General features: G+C 54.8%; 1 protein-coding gene across 1 annotated transcript in view; it reads right to left on the reverse strand.

Moving 5' to 3' along the window:
• Positions 1-25,658, reverse strand: part of LOC147095543 (H-2 class II histocompatibility antigen, A-U alpha chain-like) — a 104,682-nt gene extending 79,024 nt beyond the window's left edge. Inside the window, exon 1 of the mRNA XM_085974666.1 lies at positions 25,498-25,658. Within this exon, the coding sequence (XP_085830792.1) occupies positions 25,498-25,564 (67 nt within the window). The 5' untranslated portion in view covers positions 25,565-25,658. The remainder of the gene's footprint in view (positions 1-25,497) is intronic.
• Positions 25,659-26,830: the final 1,172 nt, after the last annotated feature.

The raw sequence follows: 26,830 nt of genomic DNA on the forward strand, positions 1-26,830 counted from the left end.
TATTGGGGGGGCACCGGATGTTCCATTATTGGGGGGGCACCGGGTGTTCCATTATTGGGGGGCTACGGGTGTTCCATTATTGGGGGGGGAAGCACCTGATGTTCCATTATTGGGGGTCATCGGGTGTTCCATTATTGGGGTGGCATCGAGTGTTCCATTATTGGGGCGTGGCACCGGGTGTTCCATTATTGAGGGGAGCACCGGGTATTCCATTATTGGTGGGGCAACGGGTGTTCCATTATTGGGGCGGGGCACCGAGTGTTCCATTATTGAGGGGAGCACTGGGTTTTCCATTATTGGGGGGGCACCAGCTTTTCCATTATTGGGGGGGCACCGGGTGTTCCATTATTGGGGGGCACCGGGCATTCCATTATTGGGGGGGCACCGGGTGTTCTATTATTGGGGGGGCACCGGGTGTTCCATTATTGGGGGGAGCACCGGGTGTTCCATTATTGGGGGTGCACCGGGTGTTCCATTATTGGGGAGCACCGGGTGTTCCATTATTGGGGGTGCACTGGGTGTTCTATTATTGGGGGGAGCACCGGGTGTTCCATTATTGTCGGGCCACCTGGGGTTCCATTATTGGAGGGGGCACCGAGAGTTCTATTTTTGGGGAGGGCACCAGGTGTTCCATTATTTGGAGGAGCACCGGGTGTTCCATTATTGGGGGGGTCATCGGGTGTTCCATTATTGGGGAGCACCGGGAGTTCCATTATTGGGGGTGCACCGGCTCTTCCATTATTGGGGGGAGCACCGGGTGTTCCATTATTGCTGGTGCACCGGGTGTTCCGTTATTGGGGAGCACCGGGTGTTCCATTATTGGGGGGACACCGGGAGTTCCATTATTGGGTGGGACACCGGGCGTTCCATTTTTGGGGGGGTCATCGGGTGTTCCATTATTGGGGAGCACCGGGAGTTCCATTATTGGGGGTGCACCGGCTGTTCCATTATTGGGGGGAGCACCGGGTGTTCCATTATTGGGGGTGCACCGGGTGTTCCGTTATTGGGGAGCACCGGGTGTTCCATTATTGGGGGTGCACCGGGTGTTCCATTATTGGGGGGAGCACCGGGTGTTCCATTATTGTGGGGCCACCTGGTGTTCCATTATTGGGGGGAGCACCGGGTGTTCCATTATTGGTGGGGCATTGGGAGTTCCATTGTTGTGGGGGGGCACCGGGTATTCCATTATTGTGGGGTTGGCACCGGGTGTTCCATTAATAGGGGGCACCGGGTGTTCCGTTATTGGGGTGGCATCGGGCGTTCCATTATTGAGGGGTGCACTGGGTGTTCCATTATTGGGGCGAGGCACCGGGTGTTCCATTAATGGGGGGCACATCGGGTGTTCCATTATAGGGGGGGCACCGGGTGTACCTTTATTGGGGGGGGACCGTGTGTTCCATTATTGGGCGGGCACCGGGTGTTCCATTATTGGGGGTCACCGGGTGTTCCATTATTGGGGGTGCACTGGGTGTTCCATTATTCAGTGGGGGCACCGGGTGTTCCATTATTTTGGGGGGGCACCGGGTGTTACATTATTGGGGGGGCACCGGATGTTGCATTATTGGTGGGGGCACCGGGTGTTCCATTATTGGGGGAGCACCGAGTGTTCCATTATTGCGGGAGCACCGATTGTTCCATTATTGGGCTGTCAACGGGTGTTCCATTATTGGGGAGCACCGGGTGTTCCATTACTGGGGGAGCACCGGGTGTTCCATTAATGGGGGAGCACTGGGTGTTCCATTAATGGGGAGCACCGGGTTTTCCGTTATTGGGGAGCACCGTGTGTTCCATTATTTGGGGCAGCGGGTGTTCCATTATTGGGGAGCACCGGGTGTTCCATTATTGGGGAGCACCGGGTGTTCCATTATTGGGGAGCACCGGGTGTTCCATTATTGGGGGGCACTGGGTGTTCCATTATTGTGGGGGCACCGGGTGTTCCATTATTGGGGGTGGCGCACCGGGTGTTCCAATATTGGGGGGGGTGCACTTTGTCTTCCATTATTGGGAGGGGCACCGGGTGTACAATTATTGGAGGGGGCACTGAGAGTTCCATTATTGGGGTGGGCACTGGGTGTTCCATTATTGGGGGGGGCATCGGGTGTTCCATTTTTGGGGAGCACTGGGTGTTCCGTTATTGGGGAGTACCGGGTGTTCCATTATTGTGGGGGCACCGGTTGTCTTATTGGGTGGGACACCGGGCATTCCATTATTGGGATGGGTCATCAGGTGTTCCATTATTGGGGGGCACCAGGTGTTCCATTATTGGGGGGGAGCACCGGGTTTTCCATTATTGGGGGGGCACCAACTGTTCCATTATTGGGGGGGCACCGGGTGTTCCATTATTGGGGGGGCATTGGGAGTTCCATTATTGTGGGGGGGCACTGGGTATTCCATTATTGTGGGGTTGGCACCGGGTGTTCCATTAATAGGGGGCACCGGGTGTTCCATTATTGGGGTGGCATCGGGCATTCCATTATTGGGGGGTGCACTGGGTGTTCCTTTATTGGGGTGAGGCACCGGGTGTTCCATTATTGGGGGGCACATCGGCTGTTTCATTATAGGGGGGGCACTAGGTGTACCTTTATTGGGGGGACACCGGGTGTTACATTATTGGGGGGGCACCGGGTGTTCTATTATTGGGGGGGCACCGGGTGTTCCATTATTGGCGGCGCATCGGGTGTTCCATTATAGGAGGGGCACCGGGTGTACCTTTATTGGGGGGACACCGTGTGTTCTATTATTGGGGGGCACCGGGTGTTCCATTATTGGGGGTCACCGGGTGTTCCATTATTGGGGGTGCACCGGGTGTTCCATTATTCGGTGGGGGCACCGGGTGTTACATTATTGGGGGGGCACCGGATGTTCCATTATTGGTGGGGGCACCGGGTGTTCCATTATTGGGGGAGCACCGGGTGTTCCATTATTGGGCTGGCAACGGGTGTTTCATTATTGGGGAGCACCGGGTGTTCCATTATTGGGGGAGCACCGGGTGATCCATTATTGGGGGGGCACCGGGTGTTCCATTATTGGGGGAGCACCGGGTGTTCCATTATTGGGGGGCACCGGGTGTTCCATTATTGGGGGGCACCGGGTGTTCCATTATTGGGGGAGCACCGGGTGATCCATTAATGGAGAGCACCGGTTTTCTGTTATTGGGGAGCACCGGGTTTTCCATTACTGGGGGGCATCGGGTTTTCCATTATTGGGGAGCACTGGGTATTCCATTATTGGGGAGCACTGTGTGTTCCCTTATTGGGGGGGCACCGGGTGTTCCATTATTGTGGGGGCACCGGGTGTTCCATTATTGGGGGTGGCGCACTGGGTGTTCCAATATTGGGAGTGGTGCACTTTGTATTCCATTATTGGGAGGGGCACCTGGTGTTCCAGTATTGGGGGGGCACTGGGTGTACATTTATTGGAGGGGGCACTGAGAGTTCCATTATTGGGGAGGGCACTGGGTGTTCCATTATTGGGGGGGCATCAGGTGTTCCATTATTGGGGTGCACTGGGTATTCCTTTCTTGGGGAGTACCGGGTGTTCCATTATTGTGGGGGCACCGGGCTTTACATTATTGGGGGTGGCGCACCGGGTGTTCCAATATTGGGGTGTGCACTGTCTATTCCATGATTGGGAGGGGTACCGGGTGTTCGATTATTGGGGGGGCACCGAGTGTTCAATTATTGGAGGGGGCACCAAGAGTTCCATTATTGGGGAGAGCACTGGGTGTTCCATTATTGGGGGGGCACCAGCTGTTCCATTATTGGGGGGAGACACCGGGTGTTCCATTATTGGGGGGGCACCGGGAGTTCCATTATTGGGAGGGCACCGGGTATTCCATTATTGTGGGTTTGGCACCGGGTTTTCCATTATTGGGGAGCACCGGGTGTTCCATTATTGGGGGGGTCATCGGGTGTTCCATTATTGGGGGACACCGGGTGTTCCATTATTGGGGGGGCACCGGGTGTTCCATTATTGGGGGAGCACCGGGTATTCCATTATTGTGGGGTTGACACCGGGTGTTCCATTATTGGGGACCACCCGGTGTTCCATTATTGGGGGGGCACCGGGTGTTCCATTATTTTGGGGGGGCAACGGGTGTTCCAATATTGGGGGGCACTGGGTGTTCCTTTATTGGGGTAGTCACCGGGTGTTCCATTATTGGGGGGCACCGGGAGTTCCATTATTGGGGTGGCATCCGTTGTTCCATTATTGGTGGGCACCGGGTTTTCCATTATTGGGGGGGCACTGTGTGTTCCATTATGGGGGAGGCACCGGGTGTTCCATTATTGGGCAGCAGCACCGGGTGTTCCATTATTGGGGGGGCACTGTGTGTTCCTTAATGTGGGGGCACCGGGTGTTCCATTATTGGGCGGGAGCACCGGGAGCTCCATTACTGGGGGGGTCACCGGGTGTTCTATTATTGGGCGGCACCTGGTGTTCCTTGTTGGGGGGGGCACCAGGTGTTCCATTATTGGGGGGGCACTGGGTGTTCCATTATTGGGGGGGCACCGGGTGTTCCTTTATTGGGGGGAGCACTTGGTGTTCCATTATTGGGGGAGGCACCGGGTGTTCCATTATTGGGGGGAGCACTGGGCATTCCATTATTGGGGGGAGCACCGGGTGTTCCATTATTGGGGGGGCACCGGGTGTTCCATTATTGGGGGAGCGCCGGGTGCTCCATTATTGGGGGGAGCACCGGGTGTTCCATTATCGGGGGTGGCACCGGGTGTTCCATTATTGGGGAGCACCAGGTGTTCCGTTATTGAGGGAGCACCGGGTGTTCTATTAATGGGGAGCACCGGATGTTCCATTATTGGGGGGCATCGGGGGTTCCATTATTGGGGGGGCACTGTGTGTTCCATTATGGCGGGGCACCGGGTGTTCCATTATTGGGGTAGCATCGGGTGTTCCATTATTGGGGGGCACTGGGTGTTCCATTATTGTGGGGAGCACCGGGTGTTCCATTATTGGGGGGGCACCATGTGTTCCATTATGGGGGGGCACCGGGTGTTCCATTATTGGTGGGGCACCATGTGTTCCATTATGGGGGGGCACCGGGTGTTCCATTATTGGGGGGGCACCGGGTGTTCCATTATTGGGCGGCACATGGTGTTCCATTATGGGGGGGCACCGGGTGTTCCATTATTGGGGGAGGCACTGGGTGTTCCACTATTGGGGGAGGCACCGGGTGTTCCATTATTGGGGGCGGCACCTGGTGTTCCATTATGGGGGGGTACCGGGTGTTCCATTATTGCAGGGGCACTGGGTGTTCCATTATTGGGGGGGCACCGGGTGTTCCATTATTTTGGGTGGGCACCGGGTGTTACATTATTGGGGGTCACCGGATGTTCCATTATTGGTGGGGGCACCGGGTGTTCCATTATTGGGCTGGCACCGGGTGTTCCATTATTGGGGAGCACCGGGCATTCCATTATTGGGGGGGCACCGGGTGTTCCATTATTGGGGGTGGTGCACCGGGTGTTACAATATTGGGGGTGTGCACTTTGTATACCATTATTGGGAGGGGTACCGGGTGTACAATTATTGGAGGGGGCACTGAGAGTTCCATTATTGGGGAGGGCACTGGGTGTTCCATTATTGGGGGGGGCATCGGGTGTTCCATTATTGGGGAGCACTGGGTGTTCCGTTTTTGGGGAGTACCGGGTGTTCCATTATTGTGGGGGCACCGGGTGTTCCATTATTGGGGTGGCGCACTGGGTGTTCCAATATTGGGGGGGTGCATTTGTATTCCATTATTGGGAGGGGTACTGGGTGTTCCATTATTGGGGGGGCACCGGGTGTTCAATTATTGGAGGTGGCACCGAGAGTTCCATTATTGGGGAGGGCACTGGGTGTTCCATTATTGGGGGTGCACCAGCTGTTCCATTATTGGGGCGGCACCGGGTACTCCATTATTGGGGGGGCACCGGGAGTTCCATTATTGGGGGGGCACCGGGTATTCCATTATTGTGGTGTTGGCACCGGGAGTTCCATTATTGGGGAGCACCGGGTGTTCCATTATTGGAGGGGTCATCGGGTGTTCCATTATTGGGGGGACACCGGGTGTTCCATTATGGGGGGGCACCGGGTGTTCCATTATTGGGGGAGCATCGGGTGTTCCATTATTGGGGGGGCTCCAGCTGTTCCATTATTGGGGGGGCACCGTGTGTTCCAATTTTGGGGGGGCACCGCGAGTTCCATTATTGGGGGGGCACTGGGTATTCCATTATTGTGGGGTTGGCACCGGGTGTTCCATTATTGGGGACCACCCGGTGTTCCATTATTGGGGGGGGTCATCAGGTGTTCCATTATTGTGGGGATTCCGGGTGTTCCATTATTGGGGGTGCACCGGGTGTTCCATTATTGGGGGGGGCACCGGGTGTTCCATTATTTTGGGGGGGCAACGGGTGTTCCATTATTGGGGGGCACTGGGTGTTCCATTACTGGGGGGGACCCGTTGTTCCATTATTGGGGGGCGCATCGGGTGATCCGTTATAGGGGAGGCACTGGGTGTTCCTTTATTAGGGGGCGCCGGGAGTTCCATTAATGGGGGGGCACTGGGTGTTCCATTATTGTGGGGGCACCAGGTGTTCCATTATTGGGGGGGCACCGGGTATTCCATTATTGGGGAAGGCACCGGGTGTTCCATTATTGTTGGGGCACCGGGAGTTCCATTATTGGGGGAGCGCCGGGTGTTCCATTATTGGGTGGGGCCCCGGGTGCTCCATTACTGAGGGGGCAACGGGTGTTCCATTATTGGGGGGGCACTGTGTGTTCCATTACTGGGGGGGACCCGTTGTTCCATTATTGGGGGGCGCATCGGGTGATCCGTTATAGGGGAGGCACTGGGTGTTCCTTTATTGGGGGGCACCGGGAGTTCCATTAATGGGGGGCTCCGGGTGTTCCATTATTGTGGGGGCACCAGGTGTTCCATTATTGGGGGGGCACCGGGTATTCCATTATTGGGGGAGTCACCGGGTGCTCCATTACTGGGGGGACACCGGGTGTTCCATTATTGAGGGTGGCACCGGGCGTTCCATTATTGGGGTGGCACCGGGTATTCCATTATTGGGGGGGCACCGGGTGTTCCACGATTGGGGGGCACCGGGTGTTCCATTATTGTGGGAGGGCACCAGGTGTTACATTATTGTGGGGGGGGCACCGAGTGTTCCATTATTGGGGGTGCACCCGCTGTTCCATTATTGGGGGGGCACCGGGTGTTCCATTATTTTGTGGGGGCAACGGGTGTTACATTATTGGGGGGGCTCCGGATGTTCCATTATTGGGGGGGCACTGGGTGTTCCATTATTGGGGGGCACCGGATGTTCCTTTATTGGGGGGGAAGCACCTGTTGTTCCATTATTGGGGGGGCACCCGTATTCCATTATTGGCGTGGCATCGGGTGTTCCATTATTGGGGAGTGCACTGGGTGTTCCATTATTGGAGCGGGGCACCGGATGTTCCATTATTGGGGGGAGCACCGGGTGTTCCATTATTGGGGGGGCTCCGGGCGTTCCATTATTGGGCGGGAGCACCGGGAGTTCCATTATTGGGGGGGGCACCAGGTGTTCCATTATTGGGCGGCATCTGGTGTTCCACTATGGGGGGGGCACCGGGTGTTCCATTATTGGGGGGGCACCAGGTGTTCCATTATTGGGGGGAGCACCGGGCATTCCATTATTGGGGGAGGCGCCGGGTGTTCCATTATTGGTGGGGCACCGGGAGTTCCATTATTGGGGGAGCGCCGGGTGTTCCATTATTGGGGGGGGCACCGGGTGCACCATTACTGATGGGGCAACGGGTGTTCCATTATTGGGGGGGCACCGGGTGTTCCATTACTGGGGGGGACCCGTTGTTCCATTATTGGGGGCGCATCGGGTGTTCCGTTATAGGGGAGGCACCGGGAGTTCCATTATAGGGGGGGCACCGGGTGTTCCATTATTGTGGGGGCACCGGGTGTTCCATTATTGGGGGTGGCGCACTGGGATTTCCAATATTGGGAGGGGTGCACTTTGTATTCCATTATTGGGAAGGCACCGGGTGTTCCAGTATTGGGGGGGCACCGGGTGTACAATTATTGGCGGGGGCACTGAGATTTCCATTATTGGGGAGGGCACTGGGCGTTCCATTATTGGGGGGCATCGGGTATTCCATTATCGGGGATCACTGGGTGTTCCGTTATTGGGGAGCACCGGGTGTTCCATTATTGGGGGAGCACTGGGTGTTCCATTATTGGGGGAGCACCGGGTGTTCCATTAATGGGGAGCACATCGGCTGTTCCATTATAGGGGGGGCACCGGGTGTACCTTTACTGGGGGGACACCGGGTGTTACATTATTGGGGGGGCACCGGGTGTTCCATTATTGGGGGGCACCGGGCATTCCATTATTGGGGGGGCACCGGTTGTTCTATTATTGGGGGGGCACCGGGTGTTCCATTATTGGGGTGCGCATCGGGTGTTCCATTATAGCAGGGGCACCGGATGTACCTTTATTGGGGGGACACCGTGTGTTCCATTATTGGGGGGGCACCGGGTGTTCCATTATTGGGGGTCACCGGGTGTTCCATTATTGGGGGTGCACCGGGTGTTCCATTATTCGGTGGGGGCAGCGAGTGTTACATTTTTGAGGGGGGCACCAGATGTTCCATTATTGGGGGAGCACCGGGTGTTCCATTATTGGGCTGGTAATGGGTGTTTCATTATTGGGGAGCACCGGGTGTTCCATTATTGGGGGAGCACCGGGTGTTCCATTATTGGGGGAGCACCGGGTGTTCCATTAATGGGGAGCACCGGGTTTTCTGTTATTGGGGAGCACCGGGTTTTCCATTACTGGGGGGCATCGGGTGTTCCATTATTGGGGAGCACCGGGTGTTCCATTATTGGGGAGCACTGGGTGTTCCATTATTGGGGGGGCACCGGGTGTTCCATTATTGTGGGGGCACCGGGTGTTCCATTATTGGGGGTGGCGCACTGGGTGTTCCAATATTGGGAGGGGTGCACTTTGTATTCCATTATTGGAAAGGCACCGGGTGTTCCAGTATTGGGGGGGCACCGGGTGTACAATTATTGGAGGGGGCACTGAGAGTTCCATTATTGGGGAGGGCACTGGGTGTTCCATTATTGGGGGGGCATCGGGTATTCCATTATCGGGGATCACTGGGTGTTCCGTTATTGGGGAGCACCGGGTGTTCCATTATTGGGGGTGCACCGGCTGTTCCATTATTGGGGAGCGCCGGGTGTTCCATTATTGGGGGTGCACTGGGTGTTCCATTATTGGGGGGAGCACCGGGTGTTCCATTATTGGGGGTGCACCGGGTGTTCCGTTATTGGGGAGCACCGGGTGTTCCATTATTGGGGGTGCACCGGGTGTTCCATTATTGGGGTGAGCACCGGATGTTCCATTATTGTGGGGCCACCTGGTGTTCCATTATTGGAGAGGGCACCGAGAGTTCTATTTTTGGGGAGGGCACCGGGTGTTCCATTATTTGGAGGAGCACCGGGTGTTCTATTATTGGGGGGGTCATCGGGTGTTCTATTATTGGGGGGACACCGGGTGTTCCATTATTGTGGGGGTCACCGGGAGTTCCCTTATTGGGGGGACACCGGGAGTTCCATTATTGGGTGGGACACCGGGCATTCCATTTTTGGGGGGGGGGTCATTGGGTGTTCCATTATTGGGGAGCACCGGGTGTTCCATTATTGGGGGTGCACCGGGTGTTCCATTATTGGGGGGAGCAGCGGGTGTTCCATTATTGTGGGGCCACCTGGTGTTCCATTATTGGAGGGGGCACCGAGAGTTCTATTTTTGGGGAGGGCACCGGGTGTTCCATTATTGGGGGGACACCGGGTGTTCCATTATTGCGGGGGTCACCGGGAGTTCCCTTATTGGGGGGACACCGGGAGTTCCATTATTGGGTGGGACACCGGGCATTCCATTTTTGGGGGGGTCATCGGGTGTTCCATTATTGGGGGGCACCAGGTGTTCCATTATTGGGGGGGAGCACCGGGTTTTCCATTATTGGGGGGGCACCAGCTGTTCCATTATTGGGGGGGCACCGGGTGTTCCATTATTGGGGGGCACCGGGCATTCCATTATTGGGGGGGCACCGGGTGTTCTATTATTGGGGGGGCACCGGGTGTTCCATTATTGGGGGGCGCATCGGGTGTTCCATTATAGCAGGGGCACCGGGTGTACCTTTATTGGGGGGACACCGTGTGTTCCATTATTGGGGGGGCACCGGGTGTTCCATTATTGGGGGTCACCGGGTGTTCCATTATTGGGGGTGCACCGGGTGTTCCATTATCCGGTGGGGGCACCGGGTGTTACATTATTGGGGGGGCACCGGATGTTCCATTATTGGTGGGGGCACCGGGTGTTCCATTATTGGGGGAGCACCGGGTGTTCCATTATTGGGCTGGCAATGGGTGTTTCATTATTGGGGAGCACCGGGTGTTCCATTATTGGGGGAGCACCGGGTGTTCCATTAATGGGGAGCACCGGGTTTTCTATTATTGGGGAGCACCGGGTTTTCCATTACTGGGGGGCATCGGGTGTTCCATTATTGGGGAGCACCAGGTGTTCCATTATTGGGGAGCACTAGGTGTTCCATTATAGGTGGGGCACCGGGTGTTCCATTATTGTGGGGGCACCGGGTGTTCCATTATTGGGGGTGGCGCACTGGGTGTTCCAATATTGGGAGGGGTGCACTTTGTATTCCATTATTGGGAAGGCACCGGGTGTTCCAGTATTGGGGGGGCACCGGGTGTACAATTATTGGAGGGGGCACTGAGAGTTCCATTATTGGGGAGGGCACTGGGTGTTCCATTATTGGGGGGGGGGCATCGGATATTCCATTATCGGGGATCACTGGGTGTTCCGTTATTGGGGAGCACCGGGTGTTCCATTATTGGGGGTGCACCGGCTGTTCCATTATTGGGGAGCACCGTGTGTTCCATTATTGGGCGTGCAGTGGGTGTTCCATTATTGGGGGGAGCACCGGGTGTTCCATTATTGGGGGTGCAGCGGGTGTTCTGTTATTGGGGAGCACCGGGTGTTCGATTATTGGGGGTGCACCGGGTGTTCCATTATTGGGGGGCGCACCGGGTGTTCCATTATTGTGGGGCCACCTGGTGTACCATTATTGGAGGGGGCACCGAGAGTTCTATTTTTGGGGAGGGCACCGGGTGTTCCATTATTTGGAGGAGCACCGGGTGTTCTATTATTGGGGGGGTCATCGGGTGTTCCATTACTGGGGGGACGCCGGGTGTTCCATTATTGTGGGGGTCACCGGGACTTCCCTTATTGGGGGGACACCGGGAGTTCCATTATTGGGTGGGACACCGGGCATTCCATTTTTTGGGGGGGGTCATTGGGTGTTCCATTATTGGGGAGCACTGGGTGTTCCATTATTGGGGGGGGCATCGGGTGTTCCATTATTTGGAGGAGCACCGGATGTTCCATTATTGGGGGGGGTCATCGGGTGTTCCATTATTGGGGAGCACCGGGAGTTCCATTATTGGGGGTGCACCGGCTCTTCCATTATTGGGGGGAGCACCGGGTGTTCCATTATTGCTGGTGCACAGGGTGTTCCGTTATTGGGGAGCACCGGGTGTTCCATTATTGGGGGGGCACCGGGAGTTCCATTATTGGGTGGGACACCGGGCGTTCCATTTTTGGGGGGGTCATCGGGTGTTCCATTATTGGGGAGCACCGGGAGTTCCATTATTGGGGGTGCACCGGCTGTTCCATTATTGGGGGGAGCACCGGGTGTTCCATTATTGGGGGTGCACCGGGTGTTCCGTTGTTGGGGAGCACCGGGTTTTCCATTATTGAGGGTGCACCGGGTGTTCCATTATTGGGGGGAGCACCGGGTGTTCCATTATTGTGGGGCCACCTGGTGTTCCATTATTGGAGGGGGCACCGAGAGTTCTATTTTTGGGGAGGGCACCGGGTGTTCCATTATTGGGGGGACACCGGGTGTTCCATTATTGCTGGGGTCACCGGGAGTTCCCTTATTGGGGGGACACCGGGAGTTCCATTATTGGGTGGGACACCGGGCGTTCCATTTATGGGGGGGGTCATTGGGTGTTCCATTATTGGGGGGCACCAGGTGTTCCATTATTGGGGGGGAGCACCGCGTTTTCCATTATTGGGGGGGCACCAGCTGTTCCATTATTGGGGGGGCACCGGGTGTTCCATTATTGGTGGGGCATTGGGAGTTCCATTGTTGTGGGGGGGCACCGGGTATTCCATTATTGTGGGGTTGGCACCGGGTGTTCCATTAATAGGGGGCACCGGGTGTTCCATTATTGGGGTGGCATCGGGCGTTCCATTATTGAGGGATGCACTGGGTGTTCCATTATTGGGGCGAGGCACCGGGTGTTCCATTAATGGGGGGCACATCGGGTGTTCCATTATAGGGGGGGCACCGGGTGTACCTTTATTGGGGGGGGACCCTGTGTTCCATTATTCGGCGGGCACCGGGTGTTCCATTATTGGGGGTCACCGGGTGTTCCATTATTGGGGGTGCACTGGGTGTTCCATTATTCGGTGGGGGCACCGGGTGTTCCATTATTTTGGGGGGGCACCGGGTGTTACATTATTGGGGGGGCACCGGATGTTGCATTATTGGTGGGGGCACCGGGTGTTCCATTATTGGGGGAGCACCGAGTGTTCCATTATTGCGGGAGCACCGATTGTTCCATTATTGGGCTGGCAACGGGTGTTCCATTATTGGGGAGCACCGGGTGTTCCATTACTGGCGGAGCACCGGGTGTTCCATTAATGGGGGAGCACTGGGTGTTCCATTAATGGGGAGCACCGGGTTTTCCGTTATTGGGGAGCACCGGGTGTTCCATTATTGGGGGCAGCGGGTGTTCCATTATTGGGGAGCACTGGGTGTTCCATTATTGGGGAGCACCGGGTGTTCCATTATTGGGGGGCACTGGGTGTTCCATTATTGTGGGGGCACCGGGTGTTCCATTATTGGGGGTGGCGCACCGGGTGTTCCAATATTGGGGGGGGGTGCACTTTGTCTTCCATTATTGGGAGGGGCACCGGGTGTACAATTATTGGAGGGGGCACTGAGAGTTCCATTATTGGGGTGGGCACTGGGTGTTCCATTATTGGGGGGGGCATCGGGTGTTCCATTATTGGGGAGCACTGGGTGTTCCGTTATTGGGGAGTACCGGGTGTTCCATTATTGTGGGGGCACCGGTTGTCTTATTGGGTGGGACACCGGGCGTTCCATTATTGGGATGGGTCATCAGGTGTTCCATTATTGGGGGGCACCAGGTGTTCCATTATTGGGGGGGAGCACCGGGTTTTCCATTATTGGGGGGGCACCAACTGTTCCATTATTGGGGGGGCACCGGGTGTTCCATTATTGGGGGGACATTGGGAGTTCCATTATTGTGGGGGGGCACTGGGTATTCCATTATTGTGGGGTTGGCACCGGGTGTTCCATTAATAGGGGGCACCGAGTGTTCCATTATTGGGGTGGCATCGGGCATTCCATTATTGGGGGGTGCACTGGGTGTTCCTTTATTGGGGTGAGGCACCGGGTGTTCCATTATTGGGGGGCACATCGGCTGTTCCATTATAGGGGGGGCACTAGGTGTACCTTTATTGGGGGGACACCGGGTGTTACATTATTGGGGGGGCACCGGGTGTTCCATTATTGGGGGGGCACCGGGCATTCCATTATTGGGGGGGCACCGGGTGTTCTAATATTGGGGGGGCACCGGGTGTTCCATTATTGGCGGCGCATCGGGTGTTCCATTATAGGAGGGGCACCGGGTGTACCTTTATTGGGGGGACACCGTGTGTTCTATTATTGGGGGGCACCGGGTGTTCCATTATTGGGGGTCACCGGGTGTTCCATTATTGGGGGTGCACCGGGTGTTCCATTATTCGGTGGGGGCACCGGGTGTTACATTATTGGGGGGGCACCGGATGTTCCATTATTGGTGGGGGCACCGGGTGTTCCATTATTGGGGGAGCACCGGGTGTTCCATTATTGGGCTGGCAACGGGTGTTTCATTATTGGGGAGCACCGGGTGATCCATTAATGGAGAGCACCGGGTTTTCTGTTATTGGGGAGCACCGGGTTTTCCATTACTGGGGGGCATCGGGTGTTCCATTATTGGGGAGCACCGGGTGTTCCATTATTGGGGAGCACCGGGTGTTCCATTATTGGGGGGCACCAGGTGTTCCATTATTGTGGGGGCACCGGGTGTTCCATTATTGGGGGAGCACCGGGTGATCCATTATTGGGGGAGCACCGGGTGTTCCATTATTGGGGGAGCACCGGGTGATCCATTATTGGGGGGGCACCGGGTGTTCCATTATTGGGGGAGCACCGGGTGTTCCATTATTGGGCTGGCAACGGGTGTTTCATTATTGGGGGGCACCGGGTGTTCCATTATTGGGGGTGGCGCACTGGGTGTTCCAATATTGGGAGTGGTGCACTTTGTATTCCATTATTGGGAGGGGCACCTGGTGTTCCAGTATTGGGGGGGCACTGGGTGTACATTTATTGGAGGGGGCACTGAGAGTTCCATTATTGGGGAGGGCACTGGGTGTTCCATTATTGGGGGGGCATCAGGTGTTCCATTATTGGGGTGCACTGGTTATTCCTTTCTTGGGGAGTACCGGGTGTTCCATTATTGTGGGGGCACCGGGCTTTCCATTATTGGGGGTGGCGCACCGGGTGTTCCAATATTGGGGTGTGCACTGTCTATTCCATGATTGGGAGGGGTACCGGGTGTTCGATTATTGGGGGGCACTGAGAGTTCCATTATTGGGGAGGGCACTGGGTGTTCCATTATTGGGGGGGCACCAGCTGTTCCATTATTGGGGGGAGACACCGGGTGTTCCATTATTGGGGGGCACCGGGAGTTCCATTATTGGGAGGGCACCGGGTATTCCATTATTGTGGGTTTGGCACCGGGTTTTCCATTATTGGGGAGCACCGGGTATTCCATTATTGGGGGGGTCATCGGGTGTTCCATTATTGGGGGACACCGGGTGTTCCATTATTGGGGGGGCACCGGGTGTTCCATTATTGGGGGGGCACCGCGAGTTCCATTATTGGGGGGGCACCGGGTATTCCATTATTGTGGGGTTGACACCGGGTGTTCCATTATTGGGGACCACCCGGTGTTCCATTATTGGGGGGGTCATCAGATGTTCCATTATTGGGGGGATTCCGGTTGTTCCATTATTGGGGAGCAACGGGTGTTCCATTATTGGGGGGGTCATCGGGTGTTCCATTATTGGGGTGCACCGGGTGTTCCATTATTGGGGGTGCACCGGGTGTTCCATTATTTTGGGGGGGCAACGGGTGTTCCAATATTGGGGGGCACTGGGTGTTCCTTTATTGGGGTGGTCACCGGGTGTTCCATTATTGGGGGGCACCGGGAGTTCCATTATTGGGGTGGCATCCGTTGTTCCATTATTGGGGGGCACCGGGTTTTCCATTATTGGGGGGGCACTGTGTGTTCCATTATGGGGGAGGCACCGGGTGTTCCATTATTGGGCGGCAGCACCGGGTGTTCCATTATTGGGGGGGCACTGTGTGTTCCTTAATGTGGGGTCACCGGGTGTTCCATTATTGGGCGGGAGCACCGGGGGTTCCATTACTGGGGGGGTCACCGGGTGTTCTATTATTGGGCGGCACCTGGTGTTCCTTGTTGGGGGGGGCACCAGGTGTTCCATTATTGGGGGGGCACTGGGTGTTCCATTATTGGGGGGGCACCGGGTGTTCCTTTATTGGGGGGAGCACTTGGTGTTCCATTATTGGGGGAGGCACCGGGTGTTCCATTATTGGGGGGAGCACTGGGCATTCCATTATTGGGGGGAGCACCGGGTGTTCCATTATTGGGGGGGCACCGGGTGTTCCATTATTGGGGGAGCGCCGGGTGCTCCATTATTGGGGGGAGCACCGGGTGTTCCATTATCGGGGGTGGCACCGGGTGTTCCATTATTGGGGAGCACCAGGTGTTCCGTTATTGAGGGAGCACCGGGTGTTCTATTAATGGGGAGCACCGGATGTTCCATTATTGGGGGGCATCGGGGGTTCCATTATTGGGGGGGCACTGTGTGTTCCATTATGGCGGGGCACCGGGTGTTCCATTATTGGGGTAGCATCGGGTGTTCCATTATTGGGGGGCACTGGGTGTTCCATTATTGTGGGGAGCACCGGGTGTTCCATTATTGGGGGGGCACCATGTGTTCCATTATGGGGGGGCACCGGGTGTTCCATTATTGGTGGGGCACCATGTGTTCCATTATGGGGGGGCACCGGGTGTTCCATTATTGGGGGGGCACCGGGTGTTCCATTATTGGGCGGCACATGGTGTTCCATTATGGGTGGGCACCGGGTGTTCCATTATTGGGGGAGGCACTGGGTGTTCCACTATTGGGGGAGGCACCAGGTGTTCCATTATTGGGGGCGGCACCTGGTGTTCCATTATGGGGGGGTACCGGGTGTTCCATTATTGCAGGGGCACTGGGTGTTCCATTATTGGGGGGGCACCGGGTGTTCCATTATTTTGGGTGGGCACCAGGTGTTACATTATTGGGGGTCACCGGATGTTCCATTATTGGTGGGGGCACCGGGTGTTCCATTATTGGGCTGGCACCGGGTGTTCCATTATTGGGGGGCACCGGGAGTTCCATTATTGGGAGGGCACCGGGTATTCCATTATTGTGGGTTTGGCATCGGGTGTTCCATTATTGGGGTGTGCACTGGGTGTTCCATTATTGGGCGGGAGCACCAGGAATTCCATTATTGGGGGGGGCACCGGGTGTTCTATTTTATGGCGGCACCTGGTTTTCCTTTATGGGGGGGGCACCGGGTGTTCCATTATTGTGGGGGGGGCACCGGCTGTTCCATTATTTGGGGGGAGCACTGGGCGTTCCATTATTGGGGGAGGCACCGGGTGTTCCATTATTGGAGGGAGCACTGGGCATTCCATTATTGGGGGGAGCACCGGGTGTTCCATTATCGGTGGTGGCACCGGGTGTTCCATTATTGGGGGAGCGCCGGGTGTTCCATTATTGGGGGGAGCACCGGGTGTTCCATTATCGGTGGTGGCACCGGGTGTTCCATTATTGGGGAGCACTGGGCGTTCCATTATTGGGGGGAGCACCGGGTGTTCCATTATTGGGGAGCACCGGGTGTTCCATTATTGAGGGGAGCACCGGGTGTTCCATTATTGGGGTAGCATCGGGTGTTCCATTATTGGGGAGGCACTGGGTGTTCCATTATTGGGGGAGCACTGGGTGTTCCATTATTGGGGGGAGCAACGGGTGTTCCATTATCGGTGGTGGCACCGGGTGTTCCATTATTGGGGAGCACCGGGTGTTCCATTATTGGGGGAGCACCGGGTGGTCCATTAATGGGGAGCACCGGGTTTTCCGTTATTGGGGAGCACGAGTGTTCCATTATTGGGGGGCATTGGGTGTTCCATTATCGGGGAGCACCGGGTGTTCCGTTATTGTGGAGCACCGGGTGTTCCATTATTGTGGGGGCACCGGGTGTTCCATTATTGGGGGGGCACCATGTGTTCCATTATGGGGGGGCACCGGGTGTTCCATTATTGGTGTAGCATCGGGTGTTCCATTATTGGGGGGGCACTGGGTGTTCCATTATTGGGGGGATCACCATGTGTTCCATTATTGGGCAGGAGCACCGGGAGTACCATTATTGGAGGGGGCACCGGGTGTTCCATTATTGGGGGGAGCACCGGGCGTTCCATTATTGGGGGAGGCACCGTGTGTTCCATTATTGGGGAGGCACCAGGTGTTCCATTATTGGGGGAGAGCTGGGTGTTCCATTATTGGGGGGAGCACCGGGTGTTCCATTATTGGGGGTGGCACCTGGTGTTCCATTATTGTGGGAGCACCGGGTATTCCATTGATGGGGAGCACCGGGTTTTCCGTTATTGGGGAGCACCGGGTCTTCCATTATTGGGGTGCATCGGGTGTTCCATTATTGGAGGGGGCACCAAGAGTTCCATTGTTGGTGAGGGCACCGGGTGTTCCATTACTTGGAGGAGCACCGGGGGTTCCATTATTGGGGGGGCTCTTGGTGTTCCATTATTGGGTGGGGCACCGGGTGTTCCATTATTGGGGAAGCTCTTGGTGTTCCATTATTGGGTGGGGCACCGGGTTTTCCATTATTGGGGGTGTCATCAGGTGTTCCATTATTGGGGGACACCGGGTGTTCCTTTATTGGGGGATCACCGGGAGTTCCCTTATTGGGGGGACACCGGGAGTTCCATTATTGGGTGGGACACCGGGCGTTACATTATTGGGGGGCGTCATCGGGTGTTCCATTATTGTGGGGCACCAGGTATTCCATTATTGGGGGGGAGCACTGGGTTTTCCATTATTGGGGGGGCACCAGCTGTTCCATTATTGGGGGGGCACCGGGTGTTCCATTATTGGGAGGGCATTGGGTGTTCCATTATTGGGGGGGCACCGGGTATTCCATTATTGTGGGGTTGGCACCGGGTGTTCCATTATGGGGGGCACCGGGTGTTCCATTATTGGGGGGCACCGGGTGTTCCATTACTGGGGGGGCACCGGGTGTTCCATTATTGGGGGGGCACCGGGTGTTCCATTATTGGGGGGGCACCGGGTGTTCCATTAATGGGGGACACCGGGTGTTCCATTATTGGGGGGCGCACCGGGTGTTCCATTATTGGGGGGCACCAGGCGTTCCATTATTGGGGGGGCACCGAGTGTTCTATTATTGGGGGTCGCCGGGTGTTCCGTTATTGGGAGGCGCATCGGGTGTTCCATTATAGGAGGGGCACCGGGTGTTCCATTATTGGGCGGGCACCGGGTGTTCCATTATTGCGGAGTCACCGGGTGTTCCATTATTGGGGGTCACCGGGTGTTCCATTATTGGGGGTGAACCGGTTGTTCCATTATTTTGGGGGGGCACCGTGTGTTACATTATTGAGGGGCACCAGATGTTCCATTATTGGGGAGCACCGGGTGTTCTATTATTGGGGGAGCACTGGGTGTTCCATTATTGGGGGAGCACCGGGTGTTCCATTAATGGGGAGCACCGGATTTTCCGTTATTGGGGAGCACCGGGTGGTCCATTATTGGGGGGCATCGGGTGTTTCATTATTGGGGAGCACCGGTGTTCCGTTATTGGGGAGCACCGGGTGTTCCATTATTGTGGGGGCACCGGGTGTTCCATTATTGGGGGTGGCGCACCAGGTGTTCCAATATTGGGGGGGTTGCACTGTGTATTCCATTATTGGGAGGGTACCGGGTGTTCCAGTATTGGGGGGCACCGGGTGTACATTTATTGGAGGGGGCACTGAGAGTTCCATTATTGTGGAGGGCACTGGGTGTTCCATTATTGGGGGGGCATCGGGTTTTCCATTATTGGGGAGCACTGGGTGTTCTGTTTTTGGGGAGTACCAGGTGTTCCATTATTGTGGGGGCACCGGGTGTTCCATTATAGGGGGTGGCGCACCAGGTGTTCCATTATTGGGGTGTAGCACCAGGTGTTCCATTATTGTGGGTGCGGGCACCGGGTGTTCCATTATTGGGAGGGGTACCGGGTGTTCCATTATTGCAGGGGCACCGGGTGTTCAATTATTGGAGGGGGCACCGAGAGTTCCATTATTGGGGAGGGCACTGGGTGCTCCATTATTGGGGGGGCACCGGGAGTTCCATTATTGGGGGGGGCACCGGGTATTCCATTATTGTGGGGTTGGCACCGGGTGTTTCATTATTGGGGAGCACCGGGTGTTCCATTATTGGGGGGGTCATCGGGTGTTCCATTATGGGGGGAGGGGCACCAGCTGTTCCATTATTGAGGGGCACCGGGTGTTCCATTATTGAGGGGGGCACCGGGTGTTCCATTATTGGGGAGGCACCGGGTGTTCCATTATTGGGGGGGCACCGATTGTTCCATTATTGGTGGGGGTAACGGGTGTTTCATTATTGGGGGAGCGCCGGGTGTTCCATTATTGGGGGGAGCACCGGGTTTTCTGTTATTGGGGGTGGCAACGTGTGTTCCATTATTGGGAGCACCGGTTGTTCCATTATTGGGGGAGCACCAGGTGTTCCATTATTGGGGGAGCACCGGGTGTTCCATTATTGGGGGAGTACCGGGTGTTCCATTAATGGGGAGCACTGGGTTTTCTGTTATTGGGGAGCACCAGGTGTTCCATTATTGGGGGGCATCAGGTGTTCCATTATTGGGGGGCATCGGGTGTTCCATTATTGGGGAGCACTGGGTGTTCCGTTATTGGGGAGTATCGGTGTTCCATTATTGTGGGGGCACCGGGTGTTCCATTATTGGGGGTGGCGCACCAGGTGTTCCAATATTGGGGGGTGCACTGTGTATTCCATTATTGGGAGGGGTACCGGGTGTTCCATTATTCGGGGGGCAACGGGTGTTCAATTATTGTGGGGTTGGCACCAGGTGTTCAATTATTGGGGAGCACCCGGTGTTCCATTATTGGGGGGATTCCGGGTGTTCCATTATTGGGGAGCACCGGGTGTTCCATTATTGGGGGAGTCATCGGGTGTTCCATTATTGGGGGGACACCGGGTGTTCCATTATGGTGGGGCACCGGGTGTTCCATTATTGGGCGAGCACCGGGTGTTCCATTATTGGGGGGAGCAGCGGGCATTCCATTATTGGGGTTGGCACCGGGTGTTCCATTATTGGGAGGGCACCGGGTGTTCCATTATTGGGGGAGCGCTGGGTGTTCCATTATTGTGGGGAGCACCGGGTGTTCTGTTATTTGGGGAGCGGGGCCCGGGTGTTCCATTATTGGGGGGGCACCGGGTGTTCCATTTTTTGGGGGGCACTACAGGTGTTCCATTATCGGGGGGGCACCAGGTGTTCCATTATTGGGGGGGCAGCACTGAGTGTTCCATTATTTGGGGAGCGGGGCCCGGGTGTTCCATTATTGGGGGTCACCGGGTGTTCCATTTTTGGGGGGGCACTACAGGTGTTCCATTATTGGGGGGGCACCGGTTGTTCCATTATTGGGGGGGCACCGGGTGTTCCATTATTGGGGGGCACCGTGTGTTCCATTATTGGGGGGGTATCGGGTGTTCCATTATTGGGGGGGTGGCACTGGGTGTTCCATTATTGGGGGGGGGAGCACCGGGTTTTCCATTATGGGGGGGCACCAGCTGTTCCATTATTGGGTGGGCACCGGGTGTTCCATTATTGGGGGGGCACCAGGTGTTCCATTATGGGGGGGAGGGGCACCAGCTGTTCCATTATTGAGGGGGACATCGGGTGTTCCATTATTGGGGGGGCACCGGGTGTTCCATTATTGGGGGGGCACTGGGTGTTCCATTATTGGTGGGGGCACCGGGTGTTCCATTATTGGGGGGGCACCGAGTGTTCCATTATTGGTGGGGGCACTGGGTGTTCCATTATTGGTGGGGGCACTGGGTGTTCCATTATTGGGGGTGGGGCACTGGGTGTTCCATTATTTTTGGGGGCACTGGGTGTTCCATTATTGGGGGGAGCACCGGGTGTTCTGTTATTTGGGGAGCGGGGCCTGGGTGTTCCATTATTGGGGGGGCACCGGGTGTTCCATTTTTGGGGGGGCACTACAGGTGTTCCATTATTGGGGGGGCACCAGGTGTTCCATTATTGGGGGGGCGGCACTGGGTGTTCCATTATTTGGGGAGTGGGGCCCGGGTGTTCCATTATTGGGGGTCACCGGGTGTTCCATTTTTGGGGGGGCACTACAGGTGTTCCATTATTGGGGGGGCACCAGTTGTTCCATTATTGGGGGGGCACCGGGTGTTCCATTATTTGGGGGCACCGTGTGTTCCATTATTGGGGGGGTACCGGGTGTTCCATTATTGGGGGGGTGGCACCGGGTGTTCCATTATTGGGGGGGGAGCACTGGGCTTTCCATTATTGGGGGGGCACCAGCTGTTCCATTATTGGGTGGGCACCGGGTGTTCCATTATTGGGGGGGCACCAGGTGTTCCATTATGGGGGGGAGGGGCATCAGCTGTTCCATTATTGGGGGGGCACCAGGTGTTCCATTATTGAGGGGGGCACCGGGTGTTCCATTATTGGGGGGGCACCGGGTGTTCCATTATTGGGGGGGCACCGAGTGTTCCATTATTGGTGGGGGCACCGGGTGTTCCATTATTGGGGGGGCACTGGGTGTTCCATTATTGGTGGGGGCACCGGGTGTTCCATTATTGGGGGGGCACCGAGTGTTCCATTATTGGTGGGGGCACTGGGTGTTCCATTATTGGTGGGGGCACTGGGTGTTCCATTATTGGGGGTGGGGCACTGGGTGTTCCATTATTGGGGGGCGCTGAGTGTTCCCTTATTGTTGGGGGCACCGTGTATTCTTTTATTGGTGGGGCACTGGGTGTTCCATTATTGGGGGTGGGGCACTGGGTGTTCCATTATTTTTCGGGGCACTGGGTCTTCCATTATTGGGGGTGGGGCGCTGGGTGTTCCATTATTGGGGGGCGCTGGGTGTTCCCTTATTGTTGGGGGCACCGGGTATTCTTTTATTGTTGGGGGCACCAGGTGTTCCATTATTGGGGGATGGGGGCACTGGGTGTTCCATTATTGGGGGTAGAGCACGGGTGTTCCATTATTGGGGGTAGAGCACGGGTGTTCCATTATTGGGGGTAGAGCACCGGGTGTTCCATTATTGGGGGTAGAGCACGGGTGTTCCATTATTGGGGGTAGAGCACCGGGTGTTCCATTATTGGGGATAGAGCACCGGGTGTTCCATTCTTGGGGGTAGAGCACCGGGTGTTCCATTATTGGGGGTAGAGCACCGGGTGTTCCATTATTGGGGGTAGAGCACCGGGTGTTCCATTATTGGGGGTAGAGCACCGGGTGTTCCATTATTGGGGGTAGAGCACCGGGTGTTCCATTCTTGGGGGTAGAGCACCGGGTGTTCCATTATTGGGGGTAGAGCACCGGGTGGTCCATTATTGGGGGTAGAGCACCGGGTGTTCCATTATTGGGGGTAGAGCACCGGGTGTTCCATTATTTGGGGTAGAGCACCGGGTGTTGAAGTAGATATAGGGCAGTATGATTCAACTCCCATAAAAAATAAAATGCTCAGACCACAAGGGGGAGCAACTGGCACCACTGTACCTGAGAAGGTATCTACAACAAGGCATACATTTATTACAGGGGCCTTTATCCATTCTAAATAATGTCACACTCCCACTGACTAACCCCATTCGGAAGCACTTTATAACAGATTCTTCTAAAATCCTTGAAGCTTTAGGCCCTCCTGTAGCCCTTAAAAATATTTTTAACTATCTCAAGTTATATTTTGCTTCCAAATCAGTTTTAGGTGTGGTGTCCTCTTTAACCTGCTGCAGGCTTTTCAATGCCATTTCCTGCCTCCTCAAATGACAAACTCCCAATCAATCGTGCTCATGTCGCTAGGAGCTTGCTGCCAATATTAAATTTAGGCTCCTCATGGAAATTGTTGCACAATCAACTCACTTTCATCAGTGAATGCGAATTGTGTTTTATCATATTGGCCCAGATTTTGTGGTAGGAATAACAGTAGGCCATCGGCGCTCACAGTTATTGAGGAGGAAATCCGACAGCAAATTCCGGCCTCCGCACACGCAAAGTTAAACGCGGAAATCAGGAAGTTGCTGTCCGAGTTGCCCTGCTCCTCCACAAGCTGCGCTACACCGGTACCTCGCTGAGAGACTCGGCATTGAAACACATGAAGGGGGTGACGTTGCTGTATTTACCCACTAGATACCCACTAAACACGCCAGAGAAAGTTAGGGCTGGTCCATTCCAGTGTAAGTGGACTTTTAAAAGCGTGATCAGCAATGTTCCCTGTCAGATGCTCATTGTTCTGTGTGGCCTGTTTCTTTTAATGCGTGGTGAGAAGTCTTAATTACTAACAAACAACCTCTTTGGCACTGAAAATTTACTTTTACAAGCGTGGAGTCTCATTCCTTCAGAGTTTAATTATTGTTGGAGATAATAAAAATGCTTTTTTAACTTTTTCTTTCTGTCTCTTTTATCTCTCTATCGTGATCCCATCTTTCTTTCCCTCTCTTAATTTTGCTTTCTGTACATGATTTTACATTGAATTAAATACTCTAAATGACACTTCCTGGTTTAGATTCTGCTTGGCAGTGAGGATTCTTCAATCTGATTGGTTGAAAAGAAACGCTGTTGCTTGTCCTGTTCACTTATGCCACAGATCCTATGAAATGGCTATAAGTTGCCGTGCAAAAGCCCATGAATATTCTGTGGGCGGCTGTAAGCGTAATGAACGGCGAGCGCCATACCTTTGTTGCTAACCACAAATTCCGGGCCATTAATTTTCAGGACTTCACTTGAGTGGGAAATCCAGGACTATTTAAACATAAAAGATTCTGAGGAAAGAATTTCCTGTTCCTTTGACTATTATATAGCCGGCACAGACACGATGGGCCGAATGGCCTCCTTCTGTGCCGTAAACTTCTAGGAAATCATTTGGGCACAGTGAATACAAGAGAATCGAGGCTCATACCTGTAGCACAATATAACTCACAGCCTGAACTCCCTGTAATAACACCACACTGACCCCAGTGAGATCAGGATTATTAATATAATAACTCACAGCCTGCACTCCCTGTAATAACACCACACTGACCCCAGTGAGATCAGGATTATTAATATAATATAATAACTCACAGCCTGAACTCCCTGTAATAACACCACACCGATCCCAGTGAGATCAGGATTATTATTATAATATAATATAAAATAATATCTCACAGCCTGCACTCCCTGTAAAAACACCACACCGACCCCAGGGAGATCAGGATTATTAATATAATATAATATAATAACTCACAGCCTGCACTCTCTGTAATAACACCACACTGTCCCCAGGGAGATCAGGATTAATAACATAATATAATAACTCACAGCCTGCACTCCCTGTAATAACACCACTCGACCCCAGGGCGATCAGGATTATTAATATAATACAATAACTCACAGCCTGCAATCCCTGTAATAACACCACACCGACCCCAGTGAGATCAGGATTATTAATATAATATAATAACTCACAGCCTGCACTCTTTGTAACAACACCACACTGACCCCATGGAGATCAGGATTATTAATATAATATAATATAATAACTCACAGTCTGCACGCCCTGTAATAACACCACACTGACCCCAGGGAGATCAGGATTATTAATATAATATAATATAATAACTCACAGCCTGCACTCCCTGTAATAACACCACACCGACCCCAAGGAGATCAGGATTATTAATATAATATAATACAATAACTCACAGCCTGCACTCTCTGTAATAACACCACACCGACCCCAGTGAGATCAGGGTTATTAATATAATATAATAACTCACAGCCTGCACTCCCTGTAATAACACCATACTGACCCCAGTGAGATCAGGATTATTAATAATATTTAGAATCTATATTACTTTTTATTATTTAATAACTCACATTCTGCAGCCCAAGCTCCGTGTATTAAAACCAGTGCGAACACAGTAAAGTAATGTCCAGCTTCCATTCTGATCCTCTCGAGTCTCCCAAGTGCGAGCAGTCTTCACCCAGTGCCAGCTCCTCTTGATCTGCTGTCAGTTTCTCTCTGAAGTGAAGTTTCTATCTCACTCACTTTACTGAAGTATCACTCTGTAATTGACGTGTGACTGAGGGTCAATAAGCCAATCACAAACTGAGATCTCCCTCATCAGCTGTTTCCAGGTGAAATGCAAACCTGCTCTGAATTTCACCGAATAAGCCTTGAGCTTGCTTTATTTCAGAAATAATTGCAGTGAAATGAAGATCGTTTTTAAGTAGAGATGTTTGGATATGAAGAGATATTTGTTTATCTGTATTGTCCCGAACAGTTTCTGTTAATGGTTTTACTCTCTCTCCAGTGTCTCCTGCTCTCCTCCATGCACATTCCATATTCCCAGCTAAGAGGTCGAGTGGAAAGCACCACATCCATTGGCCTAGAAATTGAGTTTTGGCGCAGCCAGGGCTTTAGCGCCGGAAGTTAGTGCCGGAGCTAAGTCGCGCTGGTCGGGCCCAAAATTCAATAGTTCTGCGCCCAAACGGCTGCCGGCGCTGCTGAGAGCTGTTTGCGCCTGAAAACTGGCGCTACGCGCTGAATTTCGGCGCTATTCCGGCGCTGCGGCGCCCGCTGCGGTGCGGCAGGTTCGGGAAGTGCAGGCCTCCTCCTTCCCTTAAGGAGGACCTGCCTGCACCCGGCCGCGGCCCGCGAAAATCGTTTTAAAAATGAGCCCGGCACCTCGGACAAGTGCCGGGCTTGCTTCTGTTCCGTGGGGGGGGGGGGGGGAAGTCCGGGGAGTGAGCTGCGGCCAGGCGGGCGGCGGGAAAGCGGCCGGCCGCCGCGGGGCCTTTAATGCGCCGGCGCAAACTTGTGCAAGGCACCTCCGACAGAACGTTGCTTGCGGCTGCCACGGGCGAGGCGGCCGCAAGTCAATTTCGGCGCTGGGGCCCGTTACCATGGCAACCGGGACGCTGCGCACACCGATGACGTCATCGGTGCCGGCGCAGCGCTACCGGTCTACCGCGGCGGAAGGGCCCCAGGCAATTTCGGCACCGGCGCCAATTGCAGCGCTAGGCCCTCTAGCGCCGCAAAATCGGCGCTAAGGGCACTGAATTTCTAGGCCATTCTGTTTAATTTAACAGTATTCATCGGAAATAAATACAGAAAATGCTGGAAACACTCAGCAGGTCCGGCAGCATCTGTGGAGAGAGAAACAGAGTTAACGTTTCAGCTCGATGACATTTCATCAGTATTGATCAA

Source organism: Somniosus microcephalus, unplaced genomic scaffold, assembly GCF_052327205.1.
Source record: "Somniosus microcephalus isolate GS21.2 unplaced genomic scaffold, FLI_Smic_1.0 unresolved_chr1, whole genome shotgun sequence".
NCBI lineage: Eukaryota > Metazoa > Chordata > Chondrichthyes > Squaliformes > Somniosidae > Somniosus > Somniosus microcephalus.